The sequence below is a fragment of the Chaetura pelagica genome, unplaced genomic scaffold (assembly GCF_000747805.2).
Source record: "Chaetura pelagica isolate M959 unplaced genomic scaffold, ChaPel_1.0 scaffold415, whole genome shotgun sequence".
Taxonomy (NCBI): Eukaryota; Metazoa; Chordata; class Aves; order Apodiformes; family Apodidae; genus Chaetura; species Chaetura pelagica.
Genome location: NW_009953398.1, coordinates 303278 through 322812, shown reverse-complemented (window position 1 = coordinate 322812; position 19535 = coordinate 303278). Strand labels below are relative to the sequence as shown.

The 19535-nt window shown below is 48.7% G+C and overlaps 1 protein-coding gene across 1 annotated transcript in view; it reads left to right on the top strand.

Moving 5' to 3' along the window:
- TOX2 (TOX high mobility group box family member 2) overlaps positions 1-19535 on the top strand; it is a 90375-nt gene that overhangs the window by 13687 nt on the left and 57153 nt on the right. Inside the window, exon 3 of the mRNA XM_009998387.1 lies at positions 15836-16081. Within this exon, the coding sequence (XP_009996689.1) occupies positions 15836-16081 (246 nt within the window). The remainder of the gene's footprint in view (positions 1-15835; positions 16082-19535) is intronic.

The following is a 19535-nucleotide window of genomic DNA, read 5'->3' as shown; positions in this document are numbered from 1 at the left end:
TCTACATGATCTTTAAGGTCCCTCCAACGCAAATCATTCTGTAATTCTGATTCCTTGATAGGATTTCCCTTATTTTGATCATATTAGAGCTAAATTCAGATGATGCTTTATGATAGCCCTAAGTAGGACCCTGAGGTACCCAGGTTTGTACCCCTACCAGCAATAGATTCCCTCAGCTCTGGGTGGTCTCAGGTTTGTGGAAATATCTTGGCTTTGACCTTGGGCTTGAAATTTGGCAGCTGAAGCCCTTGAGTACACTGGGCAAATGTGATTTTTTTTACCAGGGGGTCGATGTTTTGGCTTTGTTCCCTGCAGCCCTGGTGTGCTCAGAGCTCCTCCACCTCTGCAGGAGCATCTCTGGCTCATCCAGCTCTGCCCGTTTCCCTTGGAACAATTCAGGTTCTACCTGGTGTGTTGCAAACTAGTCAAATAGAACAGAAAAAGCTCTCCAGCTCCTTCATGAATTAAGAGTTTCAGGTGATTTGGCCTCTGGGTGGCTGGGGCTGGCTTCCTTTGGGTGCAGTGCTTGCCAACCTCATGCCTTGTGTGTTGGGTTGGGTCCCTCTAGGTCGTGCAACACAGGTCGGGCTGGTGTTGGTGTGACCCATCATGCCCCTTCATCTCCTCTACAAAGTCCTTCCTTCTGTCAAAAACTGCTGTTTCTTGCCTCTCAAGCTGCCAGTGCCTTCAACAGTCCTTTCTGCACACCAGCATCAGAGGTGGTCTGGGCCCCACAGTTCCAGAAGGACAGGGAACTGCTGGAAAGAGCCCAGGGCAGAGCCACAGAGATGCTGGAGGGAGGGGAACATCTCCCTGCTGAGGAAAGGCTGAGGGAGCTGGGTCTGTTGGGCTTGGAGAAGAGGAGACTGAGGGGCCACCTCATCCATGGGCACAAATCTGTTCAGGGCAGTGTCAGGAGGGCAGAGCCAGGCTTTGTGCAGTGATGTCCAGTGACAGGACAAGGGGCAGTGGGTGCAAACTGGAGCACAGGAGGTTCCATGTGAATCTCAGGAAGAACTTCTTTGCTGTGAGAGTGCCAGAGCCCTGGGCCAGGCTGCCCAGAGAGGCTGTGGAGTCTCCTTCTCTGGAGACATTCCAACCCCCCTGGCCACGTTCCTGTGTGATGTGCTCTGGGTGCCCCTGCTCTGGCAGGGGGGTTGGGCTGGGGGATTCTTTGACCAGCACCTTGGTGTCCCTTCTGCCCTTTCAGATGGAGAGCTGTCATTACTTCAGGGAAACGTTGCAATTTTGATTGGTAATTGGATGGGTTTTTTTCTTTTTGCCTTCCTCCTGAAACGGGTGGTACCTACTCTAGCTGCTCATTTTGTCCAGGTTGCTTAATGTTTTCAAAGGTATTTGGTGAGTGTCTGTGATCTAGGACATAGATGAGCCCCTCACAGCAGCTCGTGTGTTTGAGCCTTTTTTTACCTACCACACATGATCCCATTTTTATCAAAGAAAAAACTAAATAAACACTAAAATTTTTAAAGATAAAAATCTATTTGTTTCCCATCGTTCACATCTTGGAGGCTTCAGGCTGAGATTTTCACACCTGTGCTGAGGATTTGGGTACTTGACCCTGGACCATGTTAGAGTTCTTGCAGTTTTGTCCTGAGTCTCTTGGGGCTTCGTGGTTTTCCCTAATGGTCCAACGTGTTTGTGCTCTTGTGATGTGGCAGCTTCTGCTTTGGATGAGGGGGTAAATGACTTCAATTCTTGCACTCATGGTTGTGGAGGAAGGTTTGTCATCCTGGTGCTCAGAAAATCAGTAAATGTAAAGGAGGAAGAGGGAAATCCCAGGGGATTGTCTTGACCCCTCATGAAGTGGGAGGACTGGTACATTTTTTTGAGTGTTGCTGATTTCTGGCCTGAAAAGAGTGGGGGATCCTGATCCTATGGTGCTTCAGCCTGAAGAAAAGGAGGCTGAGGGGAGACCTCCTCATTCCCTACAACTCCCTGAGACAAGGTTGGAGAGAGGGGGGGTCAGTCTCAAGAAACAGGGCAAGAGGAAATGGCCTCAAGTTGTGCCAGGGGAGGCTTAGACTGAGTGTTAGAAGACACTTCTTCACTGAAAGGGTTATTACCACTGGAAGAGGCTGCCCAGGGAGGTGGTTGAATTATCATCCCTGGAAGTACCTAAAAGCTGTGTAGATGTGGTGCTGAGGGACATGGTTTAGCATCAGACTTGGTAGAGTTGGGTTGATGGTTGGACTCAATGACCTTAAAGGTCTTTTCTAACCAGAAGGATTCTGTGGTTCTGTAATCTTTAATATCTCCTTTGATCAACTGAAACCAGGTCCTGCTTAGCTGCTGGCAGACACGTCCTGCCTCAGCTTTGGAAGCAGCCCAAACCACTTCCACCGTGATGGAAACCAGGGAGATGCTCTTGCTGTCCCACCTCAGGGTTTGCTTTGGCAAAGCTGGTTCAGAGGTATCTGGCTTTGGCACTTCTCCCATGTGCTGGAGCCAGGTGCTGGAGCTGAGGGTCTTCAGGGTAACATGGGAGGCTGATTTATTGCCCTGGTGATTTCAGTTAATTTCCTTTTCCTATTTCAGTAACTTCCTGGCAGGCTGGAATGTTTTGCAGTGGATGGATGGGTAAAGGATTTCAAGCTCCTCTTGGGGATAAAGAGGAGAGAGGGGAGGGAAGAAGGTGGCATTTTACCAAGCATTGACATGTTCTTAATTCTAATAAAATTTAAAAAAAACAGAAAAAGCAAGAAGGTGAGCAGCATCTCAGCTGCTGAGGCGACAGGCACTTAAGAAGCACAGAATAAATACATAAAACATATTTGCTGAAGGCATTTGTCGTTGGAAGTTTAAACATTAAACATGCCTGCTTCATCTGATACCCTAATAAAGCAGCAATGCTCAAAGAGCCATTAGTGGGGCTCCGACTACAGCTTTACATCTTCACTGGGTGTACCAAGGAAGCTGCATTGTATCAGTGATGCCTCAGTGAGTTTTGCACCCAGAAGGGAAAGCAAGTGGATTCTGGGAGGGATTTCAATGTCTTGGACCTTTTTGAAGGGCATTTCCCCTTTCATATTGATCAATGTGGATGTTCTGGTATTGTTCCCTTGTAAAGTGCTGGGAAGATCCATGGGAGCAGCAGCTCTGCCTTTGTCCTGGTATCCCCAGGCTTAATAAAACCTGGCCTGGGGACTGATGAGACAAATAAACAGGTTTGTGTATTTAGGGTTTTTTTTAAATTACAGGATAAGGAGGAACACAGATACTCAATCCATTAAGAAATAACTACGTGGGTGATTCACTCCCATTTGTGTAAATGGCACTAACTCTGGTCTGCCTGCACAATTTATTAATACTTTCACGGGAGGAAAAAAAAAATAATTTTAATCTCATAATGGATGATGAGCTGTGAAATTGCTTCTGCAGCAGCTGGGCTCCCTGGGGGAGGTGCTGGATTGCAAGAGCTCCCCACACGTCTTCCTTCCTCGTGCTAATCAGACGTGTCAAATCTGGGTGCTGGGGAGGGTTGCCACTCATTCTGTTGGCTTTTTTTAATTATTATTATATTTAATTTTATGTGGTTTTCTTGTCTGTTTGTTTTGGGGGTCCCACATCTGGCTTTGGAAGCACGTGTGCTGAGCACATCTGTGGTGAGCCATCCATTGGGCTTCCAAGGTCCAGGTCTGACCCCTGCCACCACTGGCCAAGCTGGCCTGGCTCACAACTTTAAATAACTAGAACTGTAGCCATTTGGGCTGTTGCAGTTTATTTCCTCTGGCTGAGAGCCTCAGTTTGCAGGCAAGAGTTCTTACTGTTGGCTTTGCTCTGCCTGCACAGCCTTGGACTGGGATCATGAGCCCCACTGATGCTCCAAGTGCTCTTAAGATTCATTTGTGTCCTAAAAGGACTTAACAGAGGTTAATTACTTGGGTTTCCATATGAGAAGACAGGGCACATGTGTGGTGATGAGAGAAAACCAGGTGTAATGTAGGACCCCTTAGGACCAAAGTGTGATTTTGGTTTTCCGTGTGTGTCTCAGCCCCTGTCAAACCCCTGCCCTGGTGGCTGTAGATCTGCTTTGGGCTGGGAGAACCACACAGGGCTTTGTCTGAAAATCTGTCTGTGCTGATGGGAGGGAAAAAAAATCACCTGGGCACAGCTGGGAGGAAAAAAGGCTTTGGATCAAGGTGGCTTGTGTTGCTGTTGTGGCCTGAGCCTGCCTGAGGTGCAGGGGATGGCTCTGGGCTGAGGGCTAGGACATGGCCTTGGAGGTGAAACTCTGGAAAACTGGCCACAAAGCACCCACACCTTCAATTTTGAGCAGAAGAGAAAGACAGTCTAAGACAAAAAACCAAAAGGGGACAAGTATGATACAGAATATGTTTCCTTCCTGCTCTGGGTCCTTCTTGCTCGACTGAATCCAGGTCAAATTAATTTCTTAGAGTGCTTCTCACTAATTCTCTCTTGCCTGCACTCCAGGACTGTTTTCAAGCTGCCTTATCTCTTGACCTGCTTACAGTGCATTATACATCATTATATATAATGTACCCTTGGCTCTACACAAAATACCAAACCCCAACAGCCCAAAAATGAGCTTCTGTGAAGTGCACTGATCTTATGATGCCAGTTCAGTGTGGCATGAGACAAAAAAAAAAAAAGCAATTATGTAAAACCTGCACTCCTCAAATAATTCCCAGAAATGCATGATGTTCTTGAGTAGAATATTATCATATTCCTTGTATTTGCTTCCAGACAAGATACTGGGAAAGAAATGAAAAAGGGTTTTATTAGTCTGGCCCAGTCAGACTGATTTTACATCCCTATCAGCTCCTCTCTTGCTGTATGCACAGTCCCTTCAATATATTTTTAAAAACAGGCAAAAATCATTATAAATCATTTTAAAGAGCCTGGTTGTTAGACAGATGACAGAGGTACATTTTGGTGAGGTGGAGCAGGAGCTTTCACATCTCCTGGCTTCCCCTGCCATGTTTGCATTGAAAAAAAACCAGGGAAGAAAAGCCACAAAAGCTCACAGGGAAGTGCAACAGTTCTCTTGTCAATGTTGGGTAGGTAACTAAAAGAAAGGTGAAGCAAGAGGTTAATACAAGTGGTCAAGAAACAATGACAAAGATGCCTTCCAGTCCTGGCCCTGCTTGTGAAGATCCAGGAAAGGGTTTTCTGGAGCTCTGGTTACTGCTGGTATTTGCATAAGACAAGATTGAATGTTTCTGAAAATGCTGTCAGCAGACTCTAAGCCTTAATGACCCACCTGCTTCTTTAGAAGCTGAAGGTCTTTGTGGTAGGGGTGTGGTGTTGCCATCCACTGTTCAGCTTCCACAGCTGGAGATGGTGAGTCCAGATGTGGCACCTCCAGCTGTGCCGTGACTCCAGCACGGGTCAGGACAGGATGAGGCAGAGGAAGGTGATGCCTGGACATCCTCTGTCTTGTTACAGTGGCATTTCAGAGAAGTAACCACAGCAAAGCTGCAGAGTGGTAGGTTTGGGAGAATTTGGCATGGAGCCTGGGGATCACCCTGTCAGAAACCTAACAGAGATGCAAGGAGGTCAAAGGGAGATAAAGGTGGAAGGGAAATAAAACCAAGTGAGGTAGGTGAAAAGGAGGGATGAAATGTTCTGTTCTCTGAGGAACTTCCAGAATTATTCACTAGGGATTTTTGGATCTCCTCCAAAGTGTCAGCTAGTATTGGCTAACATTTTAGGTCAGTGTGTCAGTCTGACTGGAGAAACTGCTGATCTAGTTGCTTACATGGGTCTGGACTTCTTGGGAGGACAGTATGTGGTCGTGCATTTCCATTCCTCCCTGCCAGTTGTTTTGAGAGCTTTTCTCCCCAGGATGTACCTGGTGACATGAGAAGGTGGCTGTGGAGGGCCAGTTGTCCCAGCATGTCCAGGTGGAGCTCTCTTTTGGGACATGCTCTGGCTCTGCCAGGGTCCTGCCCTGCACTTGCTCACCAGGCAATTGCAACAAAAGGAGGAAAGGCTGAGATCTCTGAGGTGGTTGACATTTTTCTGGCCCTTTATTCCTGAGGGTAACTACTTCGAAAACTCATTTTTGCCTGTATCCCTGGGGAATTAGAGGTCTGTCTCTCTCTTTCCCCACAGAAGGATAAATTACTAATCCTTCATACAGCCCTGCCTGCTGCTCTGCTGCTTCCATGCATGTATATCTGCCTTTATGGTAACTGTAACCTTTTCTTGAACCAGAGATTTTCCTGAACAAGAGCCCTTTGGGATCTGTGTGGGCTTTCCTGGACACATTTTTAATAAACACCATAATTTGACTGCAAGCCCATTACCTACCCCCTGTTTGTTCTGTGGGATAGTGATTTCCATGCCTGCAAAAAAAAACCAAACCCACTAACTCAAAGGGCAATCAAAAGAAGAATGACAACCAGGACAGAACTGGGATGTGTTGTGAGAAACCAGCCCATCTTCAGCATCATGCACTGTAGCTTTATATGTTGCCTGGAAATAATGACCTCCAAAAGATATTAAATCTTGGGGGGGGGTTGGGGGGGAAATCAAGCCTAATTGTAACTATATTTTTGTTTTCCATTTTGGTTTATGTGCAGTCTATGACTTTTGCAGAGACATTTTTATTCCAGGAAAATGACAGGCCAACAAGAAGCCATAATTGCACTGATTTTTAGAAGTGCCTGTGTTACTACAGATCTGATGTACTGCAAGACATGAATCAGAAAAATTCTATTAAAAAATCTCTTGAATGGCTGACACAGGAGTATTATCCACGATGATTAATTTGACTTGGTCATTATGAACACAGACAAGTCTGACAAAATTGCATTTCATTCCCCACTGAATTCATAAAATCACTATACACATAATAAGAAGTTATAGTTCTCTGCTATCCACTATTCCTGACAGGATTCCAGTTCTGGATAAGATACTGATTAAAAAAATAAAAAAGTGTGGGGAGAGAGGGAGTTGGGAGCCTTTTTCAAAGCCTACAATAGTGGCTGATTTCCTTTGCTATCAGTTTTTCATAGAATTCCAATATTTTTAGCTTTTTTTTTCTTGGTGAAGTGGTGGTGCAGCTCAGCCACAGCTTGGACCATATGAAGCCTGGCTGTAAGGTCTTCTTGGCACCATATGAAGTGGTTTGGGTTGGAAGGGACCATCAAAAGGGATGTGGCAGAAATGCAGGCAGGTGTTTCATCCCAGGAATCAATCCCAGGGAACCTTGTTGGGCTGTACTTGAGGGTACAGGACAGGGACCATCACCACTGCTGCTGTTGGGCCACAAGTAGATCCTTGTCCAGATTGAACCTGGGGGATTGTCCATCATATCCAATCATTATTAATAACTGGTAGCTTGTTCTTCATTTCCAACCCATGTAAATGAGGTACTAGTGAACAGGTTGATGCCAGAGAGTCCCAGGATGTTGTTTCTGGCTTTGGTGACACAAAACAAGCTTCTCTGGTGAGCAACAGAACTGGGTGTGTGCCTCCCAAAGCTTTATCTTTCTGAGTGAACTGAAGTTTCTCTGTTCCCTCTGAACATTCCTGGCTGGTTCCCCATCCTACTGAGCACCTGGGCATCCCATTGCAGCCACCCTGGTGCTGCTGTAGCAACCAGCCAAGAAGATCAAAGATTACGAGGGCAAGCGGGAGCATTTAGGGCCCTGAAATCTCCCTTCTGTGCACGTGTGGTCTTATGAATCTTGTAGAAAAGAGACTTTTTTTGCACTCTCATATTTTTTGAAGCCATCCAGCAGGCTCAGCTCTTGGAAGAGCCATGGCTGTGTTCCTGCATGGGCAGGAGATGGGACAAGGTCAACTCGTGTGAAGTTAGAAGGTGACCATCCAGCTCCATGTGGTGAGGCCGGGTTGTTGTGGCACCAGAGCAATGATAGGAGGAAATGGGGAGAATTTGGGCATGTGGATGTGTGTCCTTGCTCTTTGGGTAGAGCATTTGTTTGGGATTTAAAACCTCAGTACTACAGGTGTGGAAGAGGAGCACAGAGGTAGGCAGAGCCCAGATTTCCTGCTGCTGGGCTGTGCTCCCAACCTCCCCAGCATGGCTGCCTCTTACCAAAGATGTTACAGATGCTTCCAGTCCACATTTATGTTCATTTTTCCTCATTTTTCCCTTTTCAGCTGCATTCCCAGAGTCAAAAAAATGTGAGCACGTGAAAATTAACGTAAAAGGGGCTGGGAACACTTCAAAGACAATCTGTAGATTGTATGTGACTGAGTTAATAAATACTTCTTTCCAGTATTTATCCAACTCTACCCAAGTCATTCATTGGCCCTGCTGTTCATGTGCTGGATCTCTGCGTACCCAGATGAGGTGAATCAATTTCCATTTCTAAGCCCCCGAGCTGCTGATGTGGGAAATCAGCTCTGCTTTATTCCTGAGCATGGAGCTTTGGGGATCACAGGTGTGAGCACAGCCCTTGGCATCCCTCCCCTGGAGAGGTGTTCCCAAAGGCATCTGCAGCCCCTCAGTCACTAGGCCAGTTCCCCTGCTGGCCCCAGGGCATCTCTCTGGAGTTGGCCATGTCCAAGTGACTTCCACCTTCTCCTGCCACCTGAGCTATCATTTCTGTCCTGTAGGTTCAGTGTTTTAAGTTGGGTCAGGAGAGGTTTAGTTTGGCTATTAGAAGAAACTTCTTCACTGAAAGGGTTGTCAAACACTGGGACAGGCTGCCCAGGGAGGTGGTTGAATCACCATCCCTGAAGGTGTTTAAAAGCTGTGTAGAGGTGGTGCTGAGGGACATGGTTTAGTGGTACAGTTGAGTTAATGGTTGGTAGAGTGAGGTTATGGTTGGCCTCAATGATCCTAAAGGTCTTTTCCAACCAGAATGATTCCATGATTCTCTTTGGTGCCAAGCAGGAAACTTCTGTGGTTCAAGTGCTGGAGAAATGTGTCAAAATCCTCTTGCAATTAGGACCACATCTCTGCTGAGTGGTGTATGTGGTGGGGGAGCAGTTTGAAGGCTTGCAAGGAAATGCAGGGTAGGTTGCCTTCCTTAAGCCTTGGGTTTCACTTATTCATTGTGTTTGGACTCTTTAAACAATCTTCTCTCACCCTGGTGTGCCCTGCAGCTCCTGTGAACACTGGCATGTGGTGAATCCTTTTGTATGTAAGAGAAGGAGGGAAAGTTTCTGTGTGAAAAAGCCAGGTACTCACCTGGCTTCTGACCTGTTCCAATGCACCATCCAGCACTGGTGAGCTGGTGCCCTATGAGCCACTGGGTTGTTTTTCTGCAGCCCCTGTCCCAAGCTGGGCTGGTGAAGCTCTTGGTGCCAGTGGGAGAGGAGACCCCAGTGGGACACACAGCCCTCAGGCTGTTCTGCTGCCATCCCTGTGTCCAGCTTGGTGGGAGGGAGGGTATAGATGTTGCTGCTGGTGGGACAGCGTGGGCAGCCCATAACCTCCATGTCCTCCTTTCTCCTCCCTGCTCTTCATGCACACCAGGAGCTCACGGTGCAGCCCTTGGTCCTACCTCAGCCTCACAAACAGCAATGTTTTCCCCACCTTGCAGACCTGCCAGGCTGGTTTTGGTCTGCTTAGACCCACCTAATCTCTGAGGTGTCTGGAGGGTCACGTTCCTACAGCGTTAAGCTCTTGTGCAGGAACAACCTGGTTGGGAGATGAGGGATGGTACAGAGTCCATGGTGGTTTGTGTCATCTGGATGATTAGGGTGAGATGGATCACACCAGCCTACATATTTCCTTGTACCTTTCCAAGAATAAATGTTCTCTCTTAGGCTCATATTTACTGTTGAATGTTATTTGACAGGGCAAATATTTACCTGCAATAATACTGCAAATCTCTCTCCTTCTCCCTGTGAATAATATTTCTCTGAATCGATGCTTGGCTGCAACTCCTGGGTCCTCAGAGATAATCACACAGAACACGACTCAGTGGAGAATTGGGGTCCCTGGACATTTGCCATGCTGCTGAGAACAGTTTCCCAGGTCCTTGGTCGTGTCGTGTCCTCTCTGATTAATACCAGTGTGCAGTGAAGAGACGGTGCTGGCTGGTTGTGGTGTGTTTTGTAAAGAAGGGCAGCACTTCCCTCCCAGATTGGGAAAGGCAGGAGAAAGCTCAAGGCTTAACGTGGTCAACACTTGTAGCTCCCCTCTGAGTCACCTGCATGGTGAGTTCTTGGTGTCCTTGAACCAACAGCTGTGGTTATGGCTTTAGCTGGATCCCAGCTGGTTCCTCAGGAGCTGCTCTGGGTTAAGGACATCCCTTAGTTTGAGACCAGCTGGGTGTGTGAGGCTGGCAGGCTGCCCAGGGAGGTGGTTGAATCACCATCCCTGAAGGTGTTTAAAAGCTGTGTAGAGGTGGTGCTGAGGGACATGGTTTAGTGGTACAGTTGAGTTAATGGTTGGTAGAGTGAGGTTATGGTTGGCCTCAATGATCCTAAAGGTCTTTTCCAACCAGAATGATTCCATGATTCTCTTTGGTGCCAAGCAGGAAACTTCTGTGGTTCAAGTGCTGGAGAAATGTGTCAAAATCCTCTTGCAATTAGGACCACATCTCTGCTGAGTGGTGTATGTGGTGGGGGAGCAGTTTGAAGGCTTGCAAGGAAATGCAGGGTAGGTTGCCTTCCTTAAGCCTTGGGTTTCACTTATTCATTGTGTTTGGACTCTTTAAACAATCTTCTCTCACCCTGGTGTGCCCTGCAGCTCCTGTGAACACTGGCATGTGGTGAATCCTTTTGTATGTAAGAGAAGGAGGGAAAGTTTCTGTGTGAAAAAGCCAGGTACTCACCTGGCTTCTGACCTGTTCCAATGCACCATCCAGCACTGGTGAGCTGGTACCCCCGTGAGCCACTGGGTTGTTTTTCTGCAGCCCCTGTCCCAAGCTGGGCTGGTGAAGCTCTTGGTGCCAGTGGGAGAGGAGACCCCAGTGGGACACACAGCCCTCAGGCTGTTCTGCTGCCATCCCTGTGTCCAGCTTGGTGGGAGGGAGGGTATAGATGTTGCTGCTGGTGGGACAGCGTGGGCAGCCCATAACCTCCATGTCCTCCTTTCTCCTCCCTGCTCTTCATGCACACCAGGAGCTCACGGTGCAGCCCTTGGTCCTACCTCAGCCTCACAAACAGCAATGTTTTCCCCACCTTGCAGACCTGCCAGGCTGGTTTTGGTCTGCTTAGACCCACCTAATCTCTGAGGTGTCTGGAGGGTCACGTTCCTACAGCGTTAAGCTCTTGTGCAGGAACAACCTGGTTGGGAGATGAGGGATGGTACAGAGTCCATGGTGGTTTGTGTCATCTGGATGATTAGGGTGAGATGGATCACACCAGCCTACATATTTCCTTGTACCTTTCCAAGAATAAATGTTCTCTCTTAGGCTCATATTTACTGTTGAATGTTATTTGACAGGGCAAATATTTACCTGCAATAATACTGCAAATCTCTCTCCTTCTCCCTGTGAATAATATTTCTCTGAATCGATGCTTGGCTGCAACTCCTGGGTCCTCAGAGATAATCACACAGAACACGACTCAGTGGAGAATTGGGGTCCCTGGACATTTGCCATGCTGCTGAGAACAGTTTCCCAGGTCCTTGGTCGTGTCGTGTCCTCTCTGATTAATACCAGTGTGCAGTGAAGAGACGGTGCTGGCTGGTTGTGGTGTGTTTTGTAAAGAAGGGCAGCACTTCCCTCCCAGATTGGGAAAGGCAGGAGAAAGCTCAAGGCTTAACGTGGTCAACACTTGTAGCTCCCCTCTGAGTCACCTGCATGGTGAGTTCTTGGTGTCCTTGAACCAACAGCTGTGGTTATGGCTTTAGCTGGATCCCAGCTGGTTCCTCAGGAGCTGCTCTGGGTTAAGGACATCCCTTAGTTTGAGACCAGCTGGGTGTGTGAGGCTGGTTGGCTACTGCACAGGGTGGGGGAATGGATCCAGAGCAGTCTCTCTTCCCTGTGCTTGCTGGGAATGTGTCCTGGGGATCAGGTCCCTGGTTGGGCAGGGTGGGTTTGTTACTGCAGGGCTGGCAGAGCTGGCAGGGCTTGGAGTGCCAGAGCCCTGGGCCAGGCTGCCCAGAGAGGCTGTGGAGTCTCCTTCTCTGGAGACATTCCAACCCCCCTGGCCACGTTCCTGTGTGATGTGCTCTGGGTGCCCCTGCTCTGGCAGGGGGGTTGGGCTGGGGGAGCTTTCCAGGTCCCTTCCAACCCCTGGGATTCTGTGATTCTGTGATTTCTCTGCAGGTCCAGAGGAGGCACAGAGTAGGAGGGACATACAAAGCAGCAGTGATGCTGAGGGTGGTCTTGAGCCTGTGGGCAGAGAATGTGTAGGGTTGCAGTGTCCACTGGAACATCTCGTGGTGCAGGGGCAGGGGACACTCAGGGCTTGTGGCCAACCCACAACGTGCTTTGTGTTCACAGCACAGACAAGATTCTGGCCATCATGAGGGGTCCAAAACTGAACCCAGAGTTTGAGAGGTGGCCTCACCAGTACCCAGCCCAGGGGAATGATTCCTGCCCCGGTCCTGCTGGCCACATTATGTCTGATACAAGCCAGGATGCTGGTGGCCTTCTTGGCCACCTGTGCACATGCTGGCTCAAATTCAGCCAGCTGTCAGTCAACACCCCCAGGTCCTTTTCCTCTGGGCAGCTTTCCAGCTGTTCTTCCCCTGGGCAGAGAATGTGTAGGGTTGCAGTGTCCACTGGAACATCTCGTGGTGCAGGGGCAGGGGACACTCAGGGCTTGTGGCCAACCCACAACGTGCTTTGTGTTCACAGCACAGACAAGATTCTGGCCATCATGAGGGGTCCAAAACTGAACCCAGAGTTTGAGAGGTGGCCTCACCAGTACCCAGCCCAGGGGAATGATTCCTGCCCCGGTCCTGCTGGCCACATTATGTCTGATACAAGCCAGGATGCTGGTGGCCTTCTTGGCCACCTGTGCACATGCTGGCTCAAATTCAGCCAGCTGTCAGTCAACACCCCCAGGTCCTTTTCCTCTGGGCAGCTTTCCAGCTGTTCTTCCCCAAGCCTGTAGCATGTCATGGGGTTGTTGTGAGATGTGTGGGGGCCCGAGGGCAAGGAGGGGGCGGAGAAGGAGCAGTGTCCCCTCTCAGAGGGTGCATGGCTCCATCCTGCTGCTCCATCCCTCTGCAGGCTTTGGTACTCCTGGCAGCTCCCACCTGCCCTGCAGGGTGTGCTGAGAGGGGCTTTGCGAGAAGAGGTTTGTTGTTTCAGCTGATTCCAGTGTTTTAATTTGAAGAGGAATAATGTGTAATCACAACCACTGTCATCTGTTTGACAGTGGAAAATCCTAGAGCTTCCGTGGTGTTTTGTGTTCCTCAATAGGAGCCCTTTGAGCAGAGTTGAGCTTCTCTGCACTCGCCTTTGGAGTCCTGGTGGGATGAATGGGCACCGACCAGCTCTCTAATCTAATTTGTAATGTATCCTTATAACGCATAATTGGCTGTTTAATTTAATTCAAATTAACATAAGAATAGAGGCATAAGAATGTGCAGCACAGCCCACGTGGTGGCAGAAAGGGCTGGTGGGTGTTGCTGGTTTGAGGTGCCAGTTTTTACGCCCCCAGTGTGAGACCCTTGGTGGGGATGGAGACGTCACCTTGGATGTGTCAGTGACAGCAAATCACCCCCCTTCCCCACCCTTCTATCATTCTCATCTCCCTTCTTTATCTCTCCAGCAGTCTAGTTAAAAGATACATAGAATAAAAGTGGCTGACTTGGGCAAATTGTTCTCAGTGACAGGGTGTAAGAGCTGGCGGGCGCCAGGCCTGGGGGTGTTGATTGGATATTGTCTAATCTGATTTTGATTGTGTACAGCTTTGATGGTAATTTTTGATATGTCTGCACAATGCTGTCTCTGCTCAGAAAGCTTTGTGATTGAAACAGGGCTTTTTGGGGTTGTTTTGTTGTGTTGTTCCCCCCCTCCCAAGCTGAACAGAGCAGAGCTGGGGGAGGAGGGACGGGGCTTTCGTGCTCCTTACAAAACCGCCTCAAAGCCCTTGGCTGAGCTGCTCTGCAGTAACACAAGGAGCTTGTAGTGTTGAAGAGAGCTTTAGGAAACTTTGAGTGGGTTTTGCATAACTTAGTGAAGCCACTTGCTTATATACCTGGTAGCGAAAGAAACCAGTTGGAGGAACATGTTTGCTGTGCCGTGATTTCTTGCGATCCCTTCCTGTAAAGCACGGAGTGAAATCCTCTTCCATAACTGGGAAAGCCCAAACAGAGACCTAACTATGGGATGTATTGAATGGGATCTGTCTGTCTGCTGTTGTGTACACCCCTCAGCCCCCTGCCTTCCCCCTGCCATACTGCTGCTAGCCAGAAGCTAGCTGGGAAAATGGCCAGGCTTGGGTTTCCCCTAAAAAATAGCAGTTGGCCCAGAGCTACTGTACCCCAGGCTTGGATTTCTTGCATCCTCATATTTCCCAGTGGGAATCTCAGGGAGGGTGGGATGTGCAGGACCAGCTCCTTTCTCTGTCTCTTCTCACAGCAGGATTAAGGGGATCTGGAGCAGGGCTGAGCAGGAGTGACCCCCTGCTCAGGCATCCCATGAAGAGACAGCTCTCCCAGGCAGTGCTGGAGCAATCCTGCTGGGAGCCCTCCCACCTATCCACAGATACCTCCTTGCTCCCCACTGGCTTCTCTATTCTGGTTAAATAGGGGGTTTATTTCATTTTATTAAGTGTTTTCTCCCTGCAGTCTGGGGTGATGAAGAGCATGGATCTGAGGGGGAGCTCTGGGGCAATGGATTAATAAAGCCTAGAGTGCTTAACTAGGTTTGCACACATCTGGGGTTTTGCTCTTAAATCAAGTATTAAGGCAAAATCCAACCATGAAACTAGGTGATCTGGGAAATTTAGCTTAAAATCCATGTGTATAATACTATGGCTAATCAGAATTTCATATGCTATAATCATATGTGAAACAGGAGATGTTTAGAATAAGCCACCTCTGCCAGAGACTTGTTACATTCTGCTTTGGCAATTAATCATTTTTGATAGATTCACACTCACATTATGAACCAAAAATGGTTTTGTTTGAAGTGAAAACAATTGCACAGGTGCTCTGACATTTTTTTTTATATGTATATAATGGAACATTAAGAAGTAAACGAGCCACCAGAAAACCTGGGGAGCACGAGAAGTACCAGCATCTCCATGTGATTGTGGTCACCTTGAGGGAGCACTGGCAGGGAGGTGAGGGAGGGCTTGTCCAAAGAATATTTGGATGAGGATATAAGGAAGGACAAATCTCTGTGTGTGGTAGAGTCATGCAGGCTTTTGTTGAAGGATTTAAAAAAATGTGAGGGCTGTGTTTCCAAATCCCTCTCTCTGGTTGTAGCTTCTGTGCTGGAGCTTGTGAGGAATCCACAGGAATTTTGTTCCCAAGTGCTAGTTATTTCTACGGAGCTAATTGTCATAAAACCTCTTGAAAAGACAAACTGGAGGTTACTGTAAGAGCTGAGCTGGGTTCCCAGAGAGGGATTGGGACTTAAACATGCAGCAGCTGGTTGGGACATGGCCGTGGGCTCTGTGAGCATCCCATGCCTGGCTGCAGTCCTGCTATGGAGGCTTCTGCTGGGGTTTTGGCAAATTAAGATGTGCCAGAGGAATGTGACATGGGAGAGGGGAGCAATGCAGATGCCCCAGGTGGATCTGAGGGGAGTGAGGACCCATGGTGTCCTTAAGGGATGGCCCAGCACTCCCACACTCACTACCCAGCTCCTACATAGTTACGACCTTGGTGTCCAGGGCTGCAGATGTCCCTTCCCTAATATTTCCACTGGAATATGCTTTTGTGTTTCTTACACAAATAATCACTTTGCTGAAGCAACAAGGCAGTGACTCATTATCAAATGCCTCTTTTCTGTTTCAGACATACAATGGTCAGAACGAGAGCAACGAAGACTATGAGATCCCTCCCATAACCCCTCCTAATCTGCCCGACCCTTCCCTCCTGCACTTGGTGGACCATGAAGCTGGATATCACTCCCTGTGCCACAGCCTCCCTCCAAACAGCCTGATCCCAGCCTACCCCTACCAGAACATGGACCTACCAGCCATCATGGTCTCCAACATGTTGAGTCAGGATGGGCATCTTCTCTCCAGCCAGTTACCCACGGTCAGTGACACCCTCTCTTACTCTCTGTTGTGAACACCACTGCATGGGGCAGGTTGTTGGTTCAGTTGAACGTAGAAGGATGTTAAAGATGAGAAAGCTGATTGATGACCTCATCCATGGGCACAAATCTGTTCAGGGCAGTGTCAGGAGGACAGAGCCAGGCTTTGTGCAGTGATGTCCAGTGACAGGACAAGGGGCAGTGGGTGCAAACTGGAGCCCAGGAGGTTCCATGGGAATCTCAGGAAGAACTTCTTTGCTGTGAGAGTGCCAGAGCCCTGGGCCAGGCTGCCCAGAGAGGCTGTGGAGTCTCCTTCTCTGGAGACATTCCAACCCCCCTGGCCACGTTCCTGTGTGATGTGCTCTGGGTGCCCCTGCTCTGGCAGGGGGGTTGGGCTGGGGGAGCTTTCCAGGTCCCTTCCAACCCCTGGGATTCTGTGATTCTATGAATACAAGGCTCTGGAGAGACCCCACTCCATGGACACGGAGTGATATTATGAGGGGTAATGGTTTTAAGCTGAAAGGGGATAGATTTAGGTGAGACATTGGGAAGAAATTCTTAATTATGAGGGTAGTGAGAGCCTGGCCCAGGTTGCCCAGGGAAGCTGTGGCTGCCCCATCCCTGGCAGTGTTGAAGGGCAGGTTGGATGGGGCTTGGAGCAACCTGGGCTGGTGGGAGGTGTCCCTGCCCACGCAGGGGGTTGGGAATAGATGAACTTGAAGGTCCCTTCCAACCCAGTCCAGTTGCGTTTGCCCTGGAGGTTGGGAAGAGCTGGTGGCACAGCCCTGCCTGGCTGCCCTGCTGCCCTCTGAGGTTGGGTTGTGGTGGCAGATGCTGCAGTCACCTGCCTGGCCATGCTCATGGTGGCAATTTTGTGTTTCAAGTTTGGTGTCTTCCTGAGCCTTATTACCTGCTGAGGAGCAGGGGAAGGTTGTTCTCCCCTGACTGTGTAACATCCTCACTGAACTGAACCAAGTGCGTGTGCTCCAACCCCACCTGAAGGTGACTAGCTGGAGCCCCTGGTCCATAGCCCCTCCACCCTGCTTCCTTTTTCCTGCTGGAAAAAGCCCCCATCCCTTTGTTCTGCTGCCAGGCTGGTCCTGGTGGCACCAGCAGGAGGAGCACGGATGCTTCATGAAGGGAAGCTGCCCTATTGATTTCAGGTGGAACAAGATCCTTCTGGCACTTCCAAACTCAAATTGCCTCTTGGCTCACGCCGTGGCAAGGGGATACCACATGAGGGTTCAAATGACTCTTCTGTCAGGATAAATAAGGCAGGGATAATGAAGTAAAGTGCAGCCCTGGGAAGAAACTTCAGGGCTAATTAGACCTTCCAGTGCTTCTGTATCAGGAGCAGCAAGAAAAGACTTGATTTTGACAGGGGTATTGAATTAATGCTGGTGCTGTTTAATAATATTTTCCTCTTTAGCAGATTGAACCCTGTTGTTAGTTTTCCACATTGTTGCTCTCTAAGAACTGTTGATTTTCATGGAAGGCATCAAGATCAAACAGAGTTAATTTTACTGAAACCAGCAGGCCTGCAAGTCTACCCCTCTGTGCTGGCTGGAGAGCATTTGGTGTTGATTGCTTCCATAGATAGGGGTCTGAAAGGTGGTGGTATTTAAATATTGAAATGGAATATTATCTCTTAGCCCAGGAAAATCCCAAGGCTTTCTGAAGTCTTGATGAATCTTCCACTTTCATTGTTAGTGTGTTGGAGAAAAATCCCATGTTCTGCCCGTTGATATTGAACACAGGCATATTTCTATGGAATTAAATATTGCTTAGGCCTCTGTGTTAGCTTGTAGGTTCTTAGGTGATTAAAACATTCATTTCTGAGACAAAAAGAGTCTATTTCAGATGAAATAGTTCCCCCTGCTTTAATTTAAAGCACAGCCCCTTTGCCTGACCCCTATTTTCATAACACGATCATTTTATCCTGTGTTGATTGTCTCATTTTTGAGAGGTGATATTGCACTTATAAATCACTTTCTAAAATACCTGAAGAAACAAGAGTAGTGGGATTTATTAAGCAGCTTCTGTGCGTCTGAAATAATTTATTTTGGAGTAGTCCTTGGGAAATGTTCTCTTTCTTACTTTATGGTACTGTTTTACAAATGCAGCATCGTGACAATAAATCATGACTGAGCCAGAGAAGATAAGAAAGGGGCTTAGTGGGCTGTAAACGTAGAATAGAGAGATTAAGATTTGTTTGCCCCTTACCACGAAAATAAAAAATCCAGTGAACCCTGAATTTTCCAGCCAATAGCAAATTGAAACTGTTTGGTTTGGAGCAGAAGCCCTTGGAGCTGTAATACATCTTTGGAGGTCCTAGCAGCAAGGGGAGTAGATCAGAGAGTGAACTGGTTTAGGTCAGAATCCTGCTTTCCACTCTTGTCAGATCCCTGTTTCTGTGCTGTTTGACTTCACAGCATCATAGAATCCCAGACTGGGTTGGGTTGGAAGGGACCTTGAAGATCATCTAGATCCAACCCCCTGCATGGGCAGGGACACCTCCCACCAGCCCAGGCTGCTCCAAGCCCCATCCAACCTGCCCTTCAACACTGCCAGGGATGGGGCAGCCACAGCTTCCCTGGGCAACCTGGGCCAGGCTCTCACCACCCTCACAGCAAAGAATTTCCTCCTCATGTCTCACCTCAATCTCCCCTCTTCCAGTTTCAATCCATCCCCCCTTGTCCTCTCCCTCCCTGCCCTTGTCCCAAGTCCCTCCCCAGCTTTCCTGGAGCCCCTTCAGGCACTGGAAGCTGCTCTAAGGTCTCCCTGGAGCCTTCTCTTCTCCAGGCTGAACACCCCAACTCTCCCAGCCTGTCCTCATAGCAGAGCTGCTCCAGCCCTTGGATCATCTCTGTGGCCTCCTCTGGACCTGATCCAACAGCTCCATGTCCTTCTTAAGACTTCTCCCACTGCAAGACAACATCTTCTGTCCCAGCATTTTTTTTGGGTGCTGGGATTGAGTGTCCCCTTACTCCAGCACCATCCCACACTGATGGCATTGAATCCATATCTCACATCCACCCCTGGCAGCAGTGATGGGAGCAAACTGGTCTAGTGGGAGGTGTCCCTGCCCATGCAGGGGGGTTGGATGTAGATGCTTGTTAAGGTCCCTTCCAACCCAAACTATTCTGTGATTCCATGACTCTATGGTCAGAGCAGGGGGCTGCAGACCTCTCATGGTGCCCCCCACAGCTGCCTGCACTCAGACATCACTGTGGGGCTCACCCAGACACAGCCCTGCCTGAAGTCAGGCCCCACCAGTGCAGGTTTGCAGTGAGAACACTCCAGGTGAAGAAAGGAGCTTGTTTGCTAACTCTTCCAAAAAAAAAGAAGAGGATTTCTGGCTGCAGGGGAGCACTGGGAAGCCAGCCTTGCCTGCAGGTTGCATGGGAGGTGTGTGGAGGTTTGGGCTGTGTTCCAGGACTGGTGTTGCTTGTGCAG